Here is a 16,325-nt window from a genome sequence, read left to right on the forward strand (position 1 = left end):
TGAAAGCAAGGTATAAAGGACCCAGCAGAGGTCCTTTACACTCCTGCATGCTGAAAGATGGCTTGGATTCTTAAGCTTCAGTGCACAAACCAAGACTCTGGCTTCTGAACTGATTATACACACACAGATCCAAAAGATGCAAATACCAAGACAGATAATGTTATTATCCTGCATTTGTTCTGTCTTCATTGCTAATCTGAGGAGCTGCTAACCAACACTTGTTGAAGGAAAATCTTCATTCAAAGACTATTAAATGAGTAGGCCAAGCAGCAGAGCAGACCTGTAATCTTTGATGTCCACGATAGTCATAATTCACATGAGTATTTCATTTGCATCAGTGTATTAGGCATTCTTCTGCTCAACTCAAGGGCGTACTCTCACTTTGGGATAAAAAAATTGCAAGTACAGCTGAAAGTTAATCCTCATTTTCTTTTCTCTCTTGTGTGAGAGTTACACACGATGGAAACTACCTACTTCAAAATTATTCTCTTAATATTTTCCTGTAATACAACAATGGGCCAAACATATCCTTACACCTTGTGCCCTCCTGTCAAAGAGCTCAATAAAAGGAAAAATTTATAAAGCTGGAATTCAAACTGATTGTTTCCCTTTCCTGACTCTGGTAACCTGGATTGGCATAATGGCTTGAGAGAATCCCATGGTGAGCTTCACTGCAGCACAATGTATATTTAACACATTTGCATAATATTAATATTCCTTTTCTAGTCACTTGCTGTTCAGAGGCTAAATTGCAAAATAAATATGGGGATGTTTTGACATTAAAATATTCCTGGCTCGCAGGTTTTTTGCTTATTCTCAAATGAAATGTTACATTTGATCTTTAACCACAACCCAGTTTTTTCCCTTTAAGTTGTCATGCAAGTTAACTAATATAGTCTGGGCACTGAAAGCCAGCTAGAAATAGCAGGTTTGAGATCTGCACAGTAAATTGATCCTGGGTTTTGGCACAGTAAGCCAGTCAGATCTGAACTCTGTGTTTCTGCAGGCAGATAGCTTCTGCTACCTGAACTTGTTTGGTTACAACTGGCTTTGATATTTCCACATACAGCTGCAGCACAACCTCACCTTCTCTTCCCCATCCCTCATTTCAATCCAAATTGACAAAACAAGGGACAGTTGTCAATAACAAGTTCTCAAAAATTCCACTCGAGGACAAATTAGCTTTTAGCAAAAGATTGGAAAACCTCATAAGACATCATACTCGAGGGTTAGCCCATTTGGGCTTTCAACCCTGGCTTTTTCAGGGATCCTTTCTGTTAGTAAGCTACTCAGAAAGGGAAGCCAGGGTGTTATCATTTGTAACCATCAGTTACTGCACACTAGACTATGCCACTTAGTGACTTTAGCTGAAGGCTGTAAAACACAGAACATAATGCAAGGGAAAGGAGTCACTTCAGCTACTCAACCTATCTGAATGTTGCAGTGTGAGTCAAAATGTAATTTAGTCTCATCTGAACTCCTCCCACTCAGCCCCGGAGAGGAGTTGAAATGCTGTACATAGTGCTTTGCCTGAATTTTAAAAGTAGGTTCATGACTCAAGTCTGATTGAAAAATACTGTTACTGACTCTACAGAAGTGATCTGGAGAAATGGAGGGAGAAGCTATGAGCCTTCTAACTGCCAGGGTTTTCGTTTTGTAAGGATTTAATCTTTGCATGCCTGAAAACGTTTACACATTCATAAGCACACACACCTGAAGTTAAAGAAACAAACAAAACTGTTTTTCACTGCTCTTTCAGTAACCTTAGCACTTGAATTTCATAGAATAGCCCATGTTGGAAGATACCTCAGAAGATCACTGGTCGAACCTTCCATGGGAAAGGGAGCCTAAATGAGAAGATCTAGCACCCTGTCCAAACACATCTTGAGAACCTCCAGTGATTTGCCTTGCTTCGTACATTACAGCTTTTTCAATGATATTTAAAGAGAAGGCTAGTAAGACACTCAACCTTTCTGCTTTTATGGCAAAGATTTTATGAATCCAGTTTGCAGATGTAAGTCCTACAATAGCCTCAGGTATACTCCCAGCAAGAAGAGAAGGGAAAGAGGTCAAATGTAAGAAATGGATATCCAGGCAGAACTGCTCTGGAAATCCTTAATAAGACAACACCTGCCTTGCACTATGCCTCCTATGCTTCAGGAACTCATACAGACCTACCACTTGATGTAACAACAGTACTGTATCTGTTTTATTGCAGATATTCTATGCTTGCCCTAGCTGGACTGATAGAAATAAAATGCAGCTGCATTTATATTACCCACTGTGCTTTGCTCATAACACATTTAAGCTACCGATTTGAATATTTTTACATTTTTTTGGCATGCCTTTAGCACATTCTTCTGCTGTTAGGTTTGATACTGGCACATAACTGGATTCCTTAAACTATATTCAGAATCCATATTTGTTGAAAAACTAGCATATTCATGTAACAATCCATGTACATAAAGTCAGAGTTTCCAGTTTTTTCAGAAGAAAACCCTAATCTGAATTGTAGTTCGAGCTACTGAGTGGTATAAGGCTAGAGGATATAAAGGCTTAAGATAAAGTAGCAGTATTTTGATGTGTCAAACTACTGCTTACATCTAGTAAACACTCCAGAGCTAACTTTTAAGGGCACTGCACTCACAAGTGTAAACCTCCTCCAAGATTATTTGAAGACCGTTTGTCCACCTGAGTAGGCAAAAAAATATGAAACTTTGGGAAAAAGATTCAAAAAGAATGCTCAGTATCCATACTCACTTCCTGAACTTTCTTGGAGGGTGGGGGCACATAGGAAGAAAAATATTTCTAGAAATTTACTATAGCAAGACACACATATCACAGCCTTCATGCCACCACACAGAGCCCAGCAGAAATGCAGTTAAGTGTGACAAGAAGAATGTATCTGCTGTATCAGCAGTTTCCATCACGCACATCACTGAATGGTTCGGGTTGGAAGGGACCTTAAAGATCACCCAGTTCCACCCCCCTGCCCTGGGCAGGGACACCTCCCACCAGACCAGGCTGCTCAAAGCCCCATCCAGCCTGGCCTTGAACACCTCCAGGGATGGAGCATCCACAGCCTCCCTGGGCAACCTGTTCCAGTGCCTCACCACCCTCACAGTAAAGAATTTCTTCCTAATATCCAATCTAAATCTACCCTCTTTCAGTTTGAGGCCATTACGCCATGTCCTATCATTACACTCCCTGATAAAGAGTCCCTCCCCATCTCTCCTGTAGCCCCCTTTAGGTACTGGAAGGCTGCTGTAAAGTCTCCTTGGAGCCTTCTCTTCTCCAGGCTGAAAAATCCCAACTCTCTCAGCCTGTCCTCATAGCAGAGGTGCTCCAGCCCTCGGATCATTTTCATGGACCTCTGCTGGACCTGCTCCAACAGGTCCATGTCCTTCTTGTGCTGAGGGCTCCAGAGCTGGACACAGTACTCCAGTGGGTTCTCAGCAGAGCAGAGGGGCAGAATCACCTCCCTCGACCTGCTGGCCACGCTTCTTTTGATGCAGCCCAGGATGCGGTTGGCTTTCTGGGCTGCAAGTGTGTATTGCCTGCTCATGTTGAGCTTCTCATCCACCAGCACCCCCAAGTCCTTCTCCTCAGGGAGAATATTTCACTTGATACCACAGGAACCCATTCCCTCAGCAAGAACGGTCACAGTGTCTCCGTTCTCCACCTATTTACATCAAACCTGTAGGAATATAGTAACACTGATATCTCTGTCATGATCACAATTTGAGTTGACACTTATTAACACTTTGAAGGGTTTTTAAACAAGAAAAGCATAGTCACAGGACCCTCTCAGAAGGGATGCAACAGAGAACCCAAGGCTATTATCTGCTTTATCCCTCTCAAGACACTCAGAAAGTACTTTTAGAAGATAAAAATATGACAGATACCAAGAAATCTCATACCTCTATGAAAATGAACTGGGATAGCTACAATAGTTACACCCAGCTATCACATCATGTCAAATGTTTTTGTTGCTTCTTTTTAATCTCTCCAATTGCTGGAATACGTGGAGAAGTTTGACCAAGTTCAGATGCACTAGGTCAACCAGTAACTTGGTTGAGGTTTCCCAGATTCAGCCTAACAACAGCCTAACCACACATTCTGTCACATCGACAAACAAATGCTGATACACCAACAGTTTAATCCACTGCAACATACACTGCAATATTGGCACATCCCAATCTAATGTAAGGACAGGTGAATTTTACAAGGCCATGTAGATTAAAACAATCTGATGATAAGAAGTGCATAAACAACAGCAGGGCAACTTTATAGTCATTTGGGTCCAGTCCAAAGCCTGCAAACCGTAACAGCAAACAAGACCCATATGTAACATAGAAGAGGAAAAAATACTCACAACACTTACCCCTATGGTCTGGCTACAACTACTCAAGAAAAATATCTACTGTCCTGTCTTAATTACCACCACATTGGTTCATTGTTTCCACATTTGAGATATTTATAATACTTTTCCTCAGAATAATGTTTTTAGGATATTACTGTGAAGAGACAAGATGTCACTTGGCCAAATAAATAAATAAAAAAAACATATTTTTCAGAAAATAATGCCAAACTCTCTGCTACAGTCAGATATGAGTAATCCCATTACAAAAGGAAAGTCCCTCCATGCAGTTTTATTGCAGGCAGGCTGGCTCTGTTTTGAAACCCCTGTTGCCCCATGCCATCCTCTTTGGACCCCTGAGGCCCACAAAGTGACACACTAACAATTACTGCCAACAGCAGGGGATTTCTGTCTTCAGCCTAGAAGCCAACGCAAACCTTTTATATACCTCAACATGACCTATGAAAATACTTTTGGATAAGGTGGGTGCTCGGGAAGACAAAAGCCTTAAGCAGAATGGGACAAAGTTCTGCTTTGCCTATTACTAACTTACAAACTTATTTGCTCAAACTTGTGTCAGGTCAAGCCAGATGCCTGCTCTCCTTGTTGAGGACAAATTCCTTTAAAGTTTAGCTTCTAACTGAGGTATTCCAAAAGTATTTCCTCTGCCATCCTTGTTCTTGCTCATCAGTGCTACCATTGTTTGTTGCTAGTTCCTTCCATACATCATAACTGAAATAGGGCAATAAAGTTTTCCATGGCCATAAGCACGCAACAGGCATCTATGCTTAAGGGAATGAAGTATCCTATTCCAGTTTAAAATGATAAGGCAAGGTTCATTCAAACAAGCAAGCTCCGTAAAGCCTTCTTAATCCTAAAGCTTCAAGAAAATATACGTAAGAGTATCAGCATTTGGCTAAATTAGCAGACAAAACAATCAAAGAATAAGCCGTATACACAAAAGTTACCAAAACAAAACCAGACCTTCTAGACTGCTTGAAAGAAACTTAAAGAACTAACACTACAATAATCCTACAGGTCTTTACTACTGAATGAAACAAAGCAATCACCTCAGCTCCACAAAACTCTCTCAGCCTTATGACCTGAAAGGGCACTGCACTAAGACACAGATTTTATCACTTTCCCTGCCTACCCTGGCAAATCCAGAACAGCTGAGATGGTGGGCTTGGTTTGTACTTAAAGCCCTTCTCATCTCTTCTCCTAAAATACAGATAATGAGGATTTGGCTTATGTTACTGGGGCTCTGGTTGTTTTCCTCACAGTGATGGTGCTACTCAGTGCTCAAAAAGGTAATAAACAATAATATCTAAAATGATAAAATATTAGAATTTTTTATAAGATATAGGATGGATAATAAAGAAGCTTAGTAAATAAATTTAATAATGAAGTAATAAGTCACAAACTGAATTCTAATAAAGAAATTATATATATCTTAAGCACCTCTACTGTATTTAGATGATATGCTCTTCTAATGTTTTTCCTGCATTTAATCTTAGTTTATATAGAATAATGCCTGTATTTAGGCAGCTTTTACATTAGAGTTGGAGAAATTCATGTCAAGAATGTTCTAGTATTTGCATACATTAATAGGTCAGCTGAAAGTAGCCTACACGTTAGCACCTAAAAGATGTGGCTATGTTGAAACTCATTTGTGGAAACATTCTGAAACCTTTTTAAAAAAAACTTCTGGTCTTTAAAATGTGCCTATTACCTCTTGGAGAGAGCACATCCATGCTCTTACTTCAATGTGGCAAAGAAGCGACTCTTTTTCCTCTAGTAAGTATCCTAGATCCAGTCTTCAGTGAACTGGCGTATCCCATTCATCCTAGGCATCTGTGACTTTGTGATGAATCTGTGTGGAGCTTGCCAAACTCAAGTGGAACCCATAAAATAAGGGGAACAGGAGGCAAATCTGTATTTCTTATTTAGTATCTATAAAATGCAACCTATAGAATGCTGAGGAGTCGAGCTATCTGCCTCTCCACGGCCCTCACTCCCCTGGTATAACTGCCTTGCCCCGCCACAGACCGGCGATGGCGGGTGCCCGCCGCAAGGCCCCAGCTCTGGCAGCCGGGGGGGAGGCGTCATGGCGGCCAGGGAAGGGGCGCACGGACACGCTGAAGGCCTCAACGGGCAACCTGCACGAGTCCCCCACGGTCTCACCGAGCCCTCCCCTCACAGCCTGTGAGGAGAATCCGCCCGCGCCGCCTCCTCCCGCCTCACCACCAACGGCCGGGCGGCGGCTGCTCCTCCCGCCGCCGAGGGTGGTGGCTCCGCCCGCGCGCGGCGCCGTCCCCTCAGAAGCCGGCGGCGCCGCCATGGCGGCGGTACGGGAGGTGGAGATCGACCCCGAGGGCACGTTCAAGTACATCCTGGTGCGCCTGCAGCGCCCGGGCGGCGAGGAGCAGCGGGACATCGTCCGCGGCACCAAGGCGGCCGAGTTCCACAGTGGGTGACAGGCGGTGAGGGTGAGGGGGGGCAGTGACCGGCAGCGGGGCCTCCCCCCCGGCAGCGTCCCTCAGGTGCGGGACATGGCCGCCGGATCCCAAGCGAAGCTGAGGCGTGGGGGCGCCGCCGGCCTGCGGTGGCTGGTGTCAGCGGGCAAGCCCCTTCTTTCCCCCTTATAGGTGCCTCGCGTGAACATGAAAAGTGGGGGTCAATATCTCTGTCAAGGTGCCATTTGCAAACCTGATAAAGCCCATTTAGGAGAACAAGATGTATTAACTGAGTGAAAAGACTGAAACAGAGAACCTTAATTACAGCTTTCCTATGTCTGTCAAGAGAAACGTCCCCCTCTTGCAGGTGAAAGAAGGGAACCAGAGGAAAATGAGTGGAAAATAGCTGAAAAAGAAGAGCTCTAGAGTATTTGATACCTCGTGCCTATTTTAATGGCCCTAACCATTCTTCTTGTGCAGATCACATATTTGAAAAAGTAAATCCTGAGATGGAAAAGCTGGGATATGAATGCAAGTGCCTTGGAGGAGGGAAAATCGACCATAATAGCAAAGACAAGAAAATTAGGGTATTTGGGCTCTCTACAGTAAGTGCATCTCATGTATTCCTTCAAATCATTTTGCCTCCAATGTTCTGGGATTTTTGTTTTGTAGCATGGCAGCTTTCAGCAATTTGAATCTTAGTGTAAACATTAACTGGAAAACTTGCCTGGCTCACTTGTGAGATTGATCAGAAAAACACTGTTTTTAAGGGCAGGAGACCAAAGCACAAATAACTTAATGCTGAGTAATATCAGCATTAAGTCATAATCAAGACTAAAACTGGATGTTAGCATTTCTTGACTCGGAACCTGTTAGTCTTACTGCTAGAGCAGAAATAGCCCATATGTAGCCCCGGGGTCTTGATCCAGCTATTGTGGGATTGTTATTTGCCAACAAAAATGTTGGTTTGGTAGTTGACCGGCTAAATTGTGCATGATGTTCTGTATGTGTGGTGGGTGAGAGGCATAGACCCAGTTTAGCTGTGGTGAATTTTTAGTAGGTGAAGATGTAGTTTCACATAAATGCATTTTGTGGGAATAAAAGTAACTTCCAAGAGTATGGAAGCTAGTGCATTTTGTCACCTGTTACGTTTCTGTGTAAGTTATATTCCTTTATGGAAGACTCAGTAAGTGGTAATGATTTCTTGAATTTAGCCAATGTGCTGTAATCTGTTTCTGGTGTTGCTCTGTGATGAAGCGTAGCTACTTCGGTAGTAATACTGTGAGTAAAATTACTAGGTTTCTAGTGTAGACAAGAATAAAGTTCTCAAGTTAATTGAATTTTTCATAGAAAGTGATGGTTATTTCAAATCTGCTTACCTTAACTGGATGAGCAGTGAAGGTTGGGCCTTGAATGTGTTAAGCATTTTTAAATGTTAGTACTACTTGTGTTCCAAGATGACTCTTGCCACCTGAAATCATAAGGCAAAAAAAAAGAACCCTTTAGGATTTATATGGCATGGGGAGGCACTGTATAATGCTTATTCTAATAAGTCTTGTGCCCATCATAACTGCATTTTAGATTTTGATGCCTTTATTATTAATTCATCTGCCAACTTAGTGTTAGGCACAGTGATCAACTCCTCCTCTTGTAAGGCAATGTGCATGGAATATACCTTGTTTCTCTGCTTTTGGTACCTTGATGCTTACAGATGAGCACCAGGTAAAAACAGAGTTTTATTACGATGAGGGCTTCTGTCAGGCAGAGACCTGGAGGTTCAGAAGACCTGAGTAGCAGATCAGAAGTCAGTATATCAATTACATGGGTTTAATGCTTCTCTTCAGTGGGAGATTTGTTGTCGGACTCCAAAATGGCATCGTCTTGGTTTTTTACAAAAACCAGAGAAAGTCATTGACTTTTGAAGTAAGATGCTGTGCTATTATTTGCAAAGCCGGATGGGGTCTTCAAAGTGCAAGTGTGATCTGTAGGTCTGTTGCTTTACAACTGACAGTATAAACCTGCTGTGTTTCTGACATAACTATATTATCTGGTATTTTTGAAAAGTTTGCATTTTATAATGCAGCGATAATTTTAACGTGTAGTTTAAATGCTGGTTTACTTAAGCTGTTCCTCTTGGGGCAGAGCCAGTGATGAATAAGAGTACATGTTTTGATAATGCAATGTTGAGCTCTTTTCAGCCTTCCGAGTTAAATGTTTCACACGAAATATCAGTGGAAAAAGAAAGTAACCTGTAAATCAAAGGTTTTTATCAGAAGACTGCACTGTTGTGCGGTAAAGGCTCTTGAACAGCAAAAAACTTGTAGTTCTGAAATAAGAAATGAAGATAACTTAAGTCATGTAAGACAATAATGGAAAGGCGCCTTCTACCCCAGCTTTCTTAAATTTCAGTGAAAGAGGAACACTGTGATCAGTGATATAAATGAGGGTCAAAAATCAGATGGGTCATCTGACCTTGCATTAGTTTGGAGTTGCAGTGACTGAAGAATAACAGATATTTAAAATTATGCCATTACCAGCTAAGGCAAGATGGCAAATAAATAAAACATGAAGACTGATTTCTTTAGTGGCTAGAAGAGTACTCAAATGTTCACATGTGTGGTGGCTTATTCCCTTTTCCTTCAGCTGAGTCAAGCTGGTTGTTTTTATGCTCATACATTCAAGTGTGTCAGTGTAATCACTGTGGTTTAAAAGAACATTCAAGAGATATGGTAGCTGAGGGGTTGGGAACATTTTAATAGAAGCTTTTTACTGGAGGGATCATGATGTGAAAAATGCATCCTCTATTACTAGAGATTGACGGACCTTATCTCATTTATTTTCTACAGATGAGGGTGAGGGAATTGGAAAGGATAACAGAAAAATTTAACCTGATACAGAAAGAATAACTCTTTAGAACCTCTATTTGTATACCTAGATTTGTACGTGAGCTACTACAAGTATCGAATAACTGCCTGATTTGTGTTGACGATAACTCATTGGTTCTGTGGACTTTCTGTACATGTCTTACAAGCACTTGTTCTTTCTTGCAGGGCTATGGAAAAGCAGATCATTCAGTAACTGTAGAGATACTGAAAAAAGTGTATACAGATTATGAAATTACATGGTCAGATGACAAGAAATAATGACAAGAAAAGATGACAATAAATGACAAGAAAAAATACTTATCAACACAACAAGCAGTTCAAAACTGGTAACTCTGTAATTTATTTACAATAAATAAAATTGAATGTGTCTTCTTTGTATGTTACCATAAATCTGGAGTAAACTGGACTCTGCTCTAATTTATAATGCTGTTAGTAATCCTCAGATATATCTAATTTTTCAGATCATTCCTTTGTGCAGAATGTGCAGTTCTAAGCCTTTTTCCTGCTCTTCTTGACATGCCATCTAATGAAATGCTCCCACATCATCTTACCTCCAGTTTGTTTTTCATCCAATCCCATTTCACTGATACATTGTAGGATTTTGCCATCTGCTTAAACACCACAGGACCAAACCTGTTCCCTGGTCTTTTGACTGCAGTATTTTCTGTTTCCTTTATTTTCTATTGCTTTTCAGGCTTTTCTTCTTTCTCACACAAGTTTATAAAAATGGGGGGTTGGGGTAGGGTTGACTGTTACAGTTCTTTACCAATGTTCTAAATCTTTTATTTACTCCATGGTTTTGAAAAGTCAATATTTTTGTTCCACACAAGTAATGATCAAGATGTTTTGTGTTCTTCTAAGATCTTTCCCTATAGCAGACTGATGACAATGTCAAATTCTGCCAATATTTGCTTCATTCTGATTCCCCTGTACTACTTTAATTCCCCATGAGTACAATGGTGCTTTTTCCTTTTTTTTTATAGCAATAATTATCTTATAGTTTACTTCCCAGCCAGACCCAGTACACCTAGGTAGTGTAATTAACTTACAGCACCTGCTTCCTCCTGTTGTGGCAAGATGTTCCCCTTCATTTGTTGTGAAGTTAGTTGCTACAGTTTTCACTTTTTTGTCTCCTGCCTGTCTTCTCTTGCATGCTCTTGTGGATTTCAAGGGAAGTACCTTTTGTTCTTATGCTTACATTGTTAACTTGCAGTCTTCAACAGGTATTTGTATAGAAGTCCTGGTTCTTCCCTTTGCTGTGGCTCCTACTGCACTTATCTACCAGTATCTGGTGGTGTAGAGTGCCTTTTTCTTTTCAATGTGCATGTGACTCTTAAAATACAAACTATGAAATTTCAGAGGTTTTACTCCAGTTTCTATCACAAAAAAATCAGCTGTTACTGCCTTATTACACTAATTATCCATCTTATGTCACCTTTCTGTATCTTTGTTTTGATTGGTTGGGCAGAGAGGAATTTCCTCTTCTCATCCTCAGGCCCCTTTCAGTCCGTTCCTCATTAAAGAGTTCCAGGTATCTCCATCCCAGTAATCACCTGGGAGCAGGATCTCTTGAACTTGGTGCTGCAGGTCTCTTGGTTGGCACCTGCTTCCCCCTATATGCGGCCTGGACTTTCCCTTCCAGTGCCTCTGTGAGCTTTTGCATCTGCTGTTTGTTTTTCTCTTTATGCTCTTGTGCTACAGTCATCTGGCTGCACCTCTTCAAATGCCATGATTTTTCTTAACAAGATTTTTTGATTTCAGAACAAGATTAAATGCCTGTGTACCTAGCGACTAAGAATAGCATACAAGTCAATAATTTGCAAACTGGGCACTTCCCACTTCACTTTCCTCATGGGTTTTTTCCCCTAAGCTTTAGTAAAATAACTGTAACGGATGCCATTTAATTTGTGCCAGTATACAAAACTGATTTTCTTAATAGCCTCATTTCCCAAAACTAGCAAATAGTCTTCAAAGGGAAGTCATCAGTTTAAGGGTAGCGCCTCTTAAAACAAACAAGCTTTTTAATTTAGTTTCCTGAGACATTTTATGACTGATCTTAATGTTTATCTCCACAATACTTATGGGAAAGACATAATTTTGACAGGATTTCTTATTGTTACAACTCTTTTAAAAAGCGAGGGGATGGGCTGGGGGCAGAAAAGGGGTGGTAATCTGGAATGAGCTAATAAATTGAATTACCAGCTGATCTCTGCCTTTGTTTCTTCATACAAGAAATTGGGCCTGATGTAAGGGTTTATTGTGTCATCAAAAAAAAAATACTTTGAGGGACCTCTCGGTTCTTTTATTTTTCTAGTGCAGTGTCATTTGGTGAAACGTTAATCTCCCTAGCTATTAAGTAATATGTACAAGTATTACAAGTTGAGTGGAAGACTTCCTTTATTCCAGATCATGAAGAGAAGCAGGAAGCTGGTCACTAGGGTGGTGATGATTTGGCAGGTAGAAAAAGCCTTAATGTAGATTAGGGAAACCAGTATTTGATGTTGAAACACCAACAGAACAACCAGCCTATGAAACTAAGTGTTGAGTTTTGCTGCTTCTCAGCATGTATCTGCTGACTCTTAAGAATAGAACAGAACTCATCTGGAATTATGGACATCCCAATGCTGATTTTGCTGATTTCACCTGAGGAAAAACAGCCTTTATTAATTGTCATCTGTAATTCTGAAACGGGAACTTAATTATAGTGTGTAGGATTTCCTGTTTTGCAGGTATGTAATCACTGTGAGATTGTGGCTGTAGCAGTCTTCACTTGAAAGTCCTAAAAAATCTGATTCTGTGTTTGCACAAAAACAGTGATGTTTGAGTAATCCAAGAATAAAGCGAGGATGCTGAGCAAAGAAGTAATGTATTAAACCCACGACAGTGAGTTTGATCATGGAGTATTTTCAAGAGGAGGCATTATGGTAGAAAACTGTAAGTGCTGCCTTTATTAATCAAAAAAGTACATGAGATCCTTGTTCTTAACCATATTCGTTGTCACAGTGGTCAACATTTTGTATTACTTCAGGTAGCACTCTGAAACAGCGCTAGACCTAGCAGGTTGAGAACAAGCTATTCAGTCACTATGCGCAAGCCATGATTTGTCTTATGATTGAGGTTTGAAAAATGGCAAGTGGTAGTCACTTTGTTTCCAACTTCCCAGTTTTGATGAAAAAGAACCGTTAACATTGATCTGCCAAAGCTAAAACTTCCTTCTGTTCCTCACTCTGTAGCCAGCAGTTATCTATCATAAGTCTTGGAGCTCACGCACAAAAATTCCAAAGTGCCATCACAGCCATGGACAACTGACTCGTTTTCCTCCCCCGCGCTCTCCTATAAAAGAACAACTTCATTAGTTTCCAAAGCATCCCTTTAAAATAGTCTACTTAAAATTGTTTTTGAAACAGCAGTAGTTGTTAAGGATCTTCCATAAAGTACAGGAAATCCTCTATGACTCTATCATAATAGCAACATTGTCAAAACAGGAATGTTGCAGTACTTTCGTAGCCTTCAATGACGGGAACTTTATGCAGTAATTGAAGTGATTTAGGTCACTGCTGTAATAAGGTTTTTTTTTCCATCCCCTCAGGCTATTGTCCTTTCTCCCCTACATGGAGTATCCTCGCATCCAGCTTACTGTAGTGGTTGACTGTCTCTAGGTTTATATTTCTGCAAGGGCACCCAATAAAGCACTGCAAGACGATAAGCAGTAGCTTTGATGTACCTGGTAGAGTTGTGTAATAGCTTTTTGTCTTGTTTTATTTAAGACAAAAAGTGCAATGGATTTTTTTTTTTGTGTGTGTGTGAATTGTTGGTGATACAAAGCACTCAGGACCAGGTGGTGTAGTTTTTTGGGTTTGCTTGCATTTTTTGGTAAGGTAATTTCTTCAGCAACACCACTATCTTCAGCCTAGGACACGGGAGTGACTTGTACCCAGGCTGCCAAACTGATGAAAAGATTGAAGATGTGTGAGTGTTCAGTAGTACCCCCCCAGCAAATTTTGAAAACGGCCATAGTTGTACAAGCAGTTTAATTTCTGGAAAATATCTTAAAACAAACAAACAAAAAAAACAAAACCAAAAACCAACCCAAACCCCCCAAACCAGGACAGCACTCTAGTTAGCATTCTGCTATAATAGTGCAGTTTCTCTCCTTTCCCACTTGTCACCTAAAGCTCAGCTCTGTCATCCTGCAGTTTCCCGGACTGCATTTGTAGGTTTGTTGGTTGGTTGTTTTAAGGAACTCCTCATGTAGAACCTTATTTCAACTCAGCTTCTAAAACAGAAATTGGGTTTATTATTTCTAAAAACAGTATGGCTTTTTGCAATTACTTGCAGAAATCTTCTTAGAGTGGTATGTTAAAATCTGAATGTGAAAATTCACAGACTGCAGGAGTGAGTATTCCCTGGCACGCTTTTTCAAAGGCTTGAATAAAAGCCATATGGAAACATTAACAAGGATTTGTGAGATTGCCAGCAGAATAGAACACAAGTGACAAATACTGTGGCATCTCCCTCTGGTGGCAATGCAGCAGAGTGCGCAGGTGTGCTCTCAATTCCGAAATGTCTGGCTGCAGTTGAATGCAGCAGCCACTCCTGTGACATACAGTTCTGGTACTGCCTGAGAATGTGACAATGACTTGCTTCATTAAATGACAATTAATCGGCATAAACAGATGCTGCTTCAAGCAGAACTCCATTTTTCTACACAAAAATCAGGGGAGTCTTTCACTTCTAGTCAAACATCAGGATTTGTCAAACATTTCCGTAACCAGCATCCTTAATTTGTCAAACCAGAATAACTCAACAGAGGAAAAAGCAAAGAGATATGAGGATTAAAACATTTTGTCTTTAAGATATTTTTGAAGGGCCAGGGGTTGAATTTTAACTGGAATCCTTAAAGGCCATTTCCATAATATATCGCTGCAGTCCTTTATCAATTATTTTAACTATACTGGTCTTAAACACCTTTCTCTCTTCGACAAATTTCTCAAAGAGGTGGATACCGCCACCAACCCCAAAATAATGTGCTTTGCTTGCCAAATACACACGGCCGTGTTTATCCAGAAGCTTTGCCAGGGTGTCGTGCAAAGCACCGTAGTAGTCAGGGTTATAGATGGTCTCAGAGGTGAGAATGATATCATACTTTGAAAAGGGTTTGTTGCTGCTTAACAGGAGCTGGCTGACTTCAGACCACTCTCCAGAAAAAAATCTGCATGTGGTGAGTGCGTCGGGTGAGCACTCTGCTTTTTTGGGCCTCTTCGAAGGAGGTTTGTGAGTTTTTCCATCTCCACCACCGCCCATCCAACTGCCTTCATCTACACAGTTAGCCACCGCGTTAGGCAAGGTGATCTCATCAATCACTGTGCTATTGTAGTCCTGAAAATGGACTTTTCCAGCTTTTCCCTTTAAGGCAACTATTCCCAGCAGTCCAGCTCCACAGCCAAGATCCAATACGCTCTTGTTGGTAAAGCGTATTTCAGCCTCAGAAAAGAAGTCTATGAGATCAAAGGTGCATTCCCAGATTTTCAGCCCTCCCTCGTAGACCCCCGGGATGAGATCGGAGTGAGAAGTAACGCTTTGAGACACAATGCCTTCCCTGTCGGCATCATCCAGACATGTCATTTCCACTACGGACATGTTGACGTAATACAGGTCTGATGCTCTTTCCATGACTTTATTTTCCAATACTTTGTAAAGGTCCTCAGGAATATCATGCTCCTTGGCAGCTTTAAAGCAGAGCTTTTTCTTGGATGGTGTCTCATCTCCATGTTTATCGGTGCCCGGCCTTGGGCTGGAGCCTGCTACGGGACCCGCAGTTTGTTCGCTCTTTTCTGTGGATTCCTGTGAGCATTTTGGAGAGCGTAGCCGTGAGTCCATCCCATCGTGAGTGTCTGCTTTATTGTTCTCATTTTCATCAATAAAAAAATTAAACCGAAAATCCATTTTCAGGAATAATAGTAAAAAAAAAAATTAAATTAATTTATTACAGCCAGAAAATCTCATCTAATGGCAATACTGAGGCAAATTTTTTTATTGTGGGTTGTTTTTTGTAGTGATGGCTATGGGGAAGAGCGCTTTGCAGGTGGAATGTGGGATGTTTTGCAGCTGAATCAGGTGAATTGCTTCTGGAAAATAGAAAATAGAGGGAATAGTTTTTGCTTGTCACTGAAATGACAAATATCAGGACAAACAAACCGTCTGGCACCCAAGTTTTCATTAAAAATGTAAATTTTATAAACGTTTACATTGCTGAAAAGTGTTACAAGCGATCGCATCTCTCATCTGGGGAACAGGCGGGGAAACTACGGTAGGTGCTTATTCCGGTAAAACGGATTAAGTCTCTTTCCAGACGTATCGTTTCAAGCGAAGCAGTAAACACCGCGGGCAGAGACCGGTTAAGGCCCAGCTCCCCTTCCCCGCACCCGCAGTACGTAAACCGGGTAAGGGCGGGTCCAGTCCCGGTTTAAAACCCAACTCCCCCCCCCCCCGTTGTGTCTGTACCGATCCCCGGTTACCGGAGGCGATCGCTTCTTCCCACGTGGAGCGGCGGCTTCTTCCGCTTCCGTTCTACGTATGCGCGCCCGCGGTGAAAAAGGGGGCGGGGCGGCTGCGTCCGCAGCC

At 41.3% G+C, this 16,325-nt stretch overlaps 2 protein-coding genes across 3 annotated transcripts; one reads left to right on the forward strand and one right to left on the reverse strand.

The window, feature by feature from the left end:
• Positions 1-6,452: 6,452 nt before the first annotated feature.
• Positions 6,453-10,107, forward strand: LOC141747815 (14 kDa phosphohistidine phosphatase-like). The gene is made up of 3 exons (XM_074598585.1): positions 6,453-6,829; positions 7,297-7,421; positions 9,867-10,107. The coding sequence occupies exons 1-3, from the start codon at positions 6,700-6,702 to the stop codon at positions 9,957-9,959; spliced, it is 348 nt and encodes a 115-aa protein (XP_074454686.1). The 5' UTR covers positions 6,453-6,699; the 3' UTR covers positions 9,960-10,107.
• A 3,394-nt stretch (positions 10,108-13,501) lies between these two features.
• METTL18 (methyltransferase 18, RPL3 N3(tau)-histidine) lies at positions 13,502-16,305 on the reverse strand. 2 transcript variants are annotated; one of them, XM_074598783.1, is made up of 2 exons: positions 16,220-16,305; positions 13,502-15,829 (listed from the first exon to the last, which is right to left on the reverse strand). In XM_074598783.1, the coding sequence occupies exon 2, from the start codon at positions 15,645-15,647 to the stop codon at positions 14,586-14,588; it is 1,062 nt and encodes a 353-aa protein (XP_074454884.1). In that variant the 5' UTR covers positions 15,648-15,829; positions 16,220-16,305; the 3' UTR covers positions 13,502-14,585. The 2 variants fall into 2 exon arrangements, with proteins under 2 accessions (XP_074454884.1, XP_074454885.1); XM_074598784.1 differs by having other exon boundaries at positions 16,206-16,273.
• Positions 16,306-16,325: the final 20 nt, after the last annotated feature.

This window comes from Larus michahellis, chromosome 8 (assembly GCF_964199755.1).
Source record: "Larus michahellis chromosome 8, bLarMic1.1, whole genome shotgun sequence".
NCBI lineage: Eukaryota > Metazoa > Chordata > Aves > Charadriiformes > Laridae > Larus > Larus michahellis.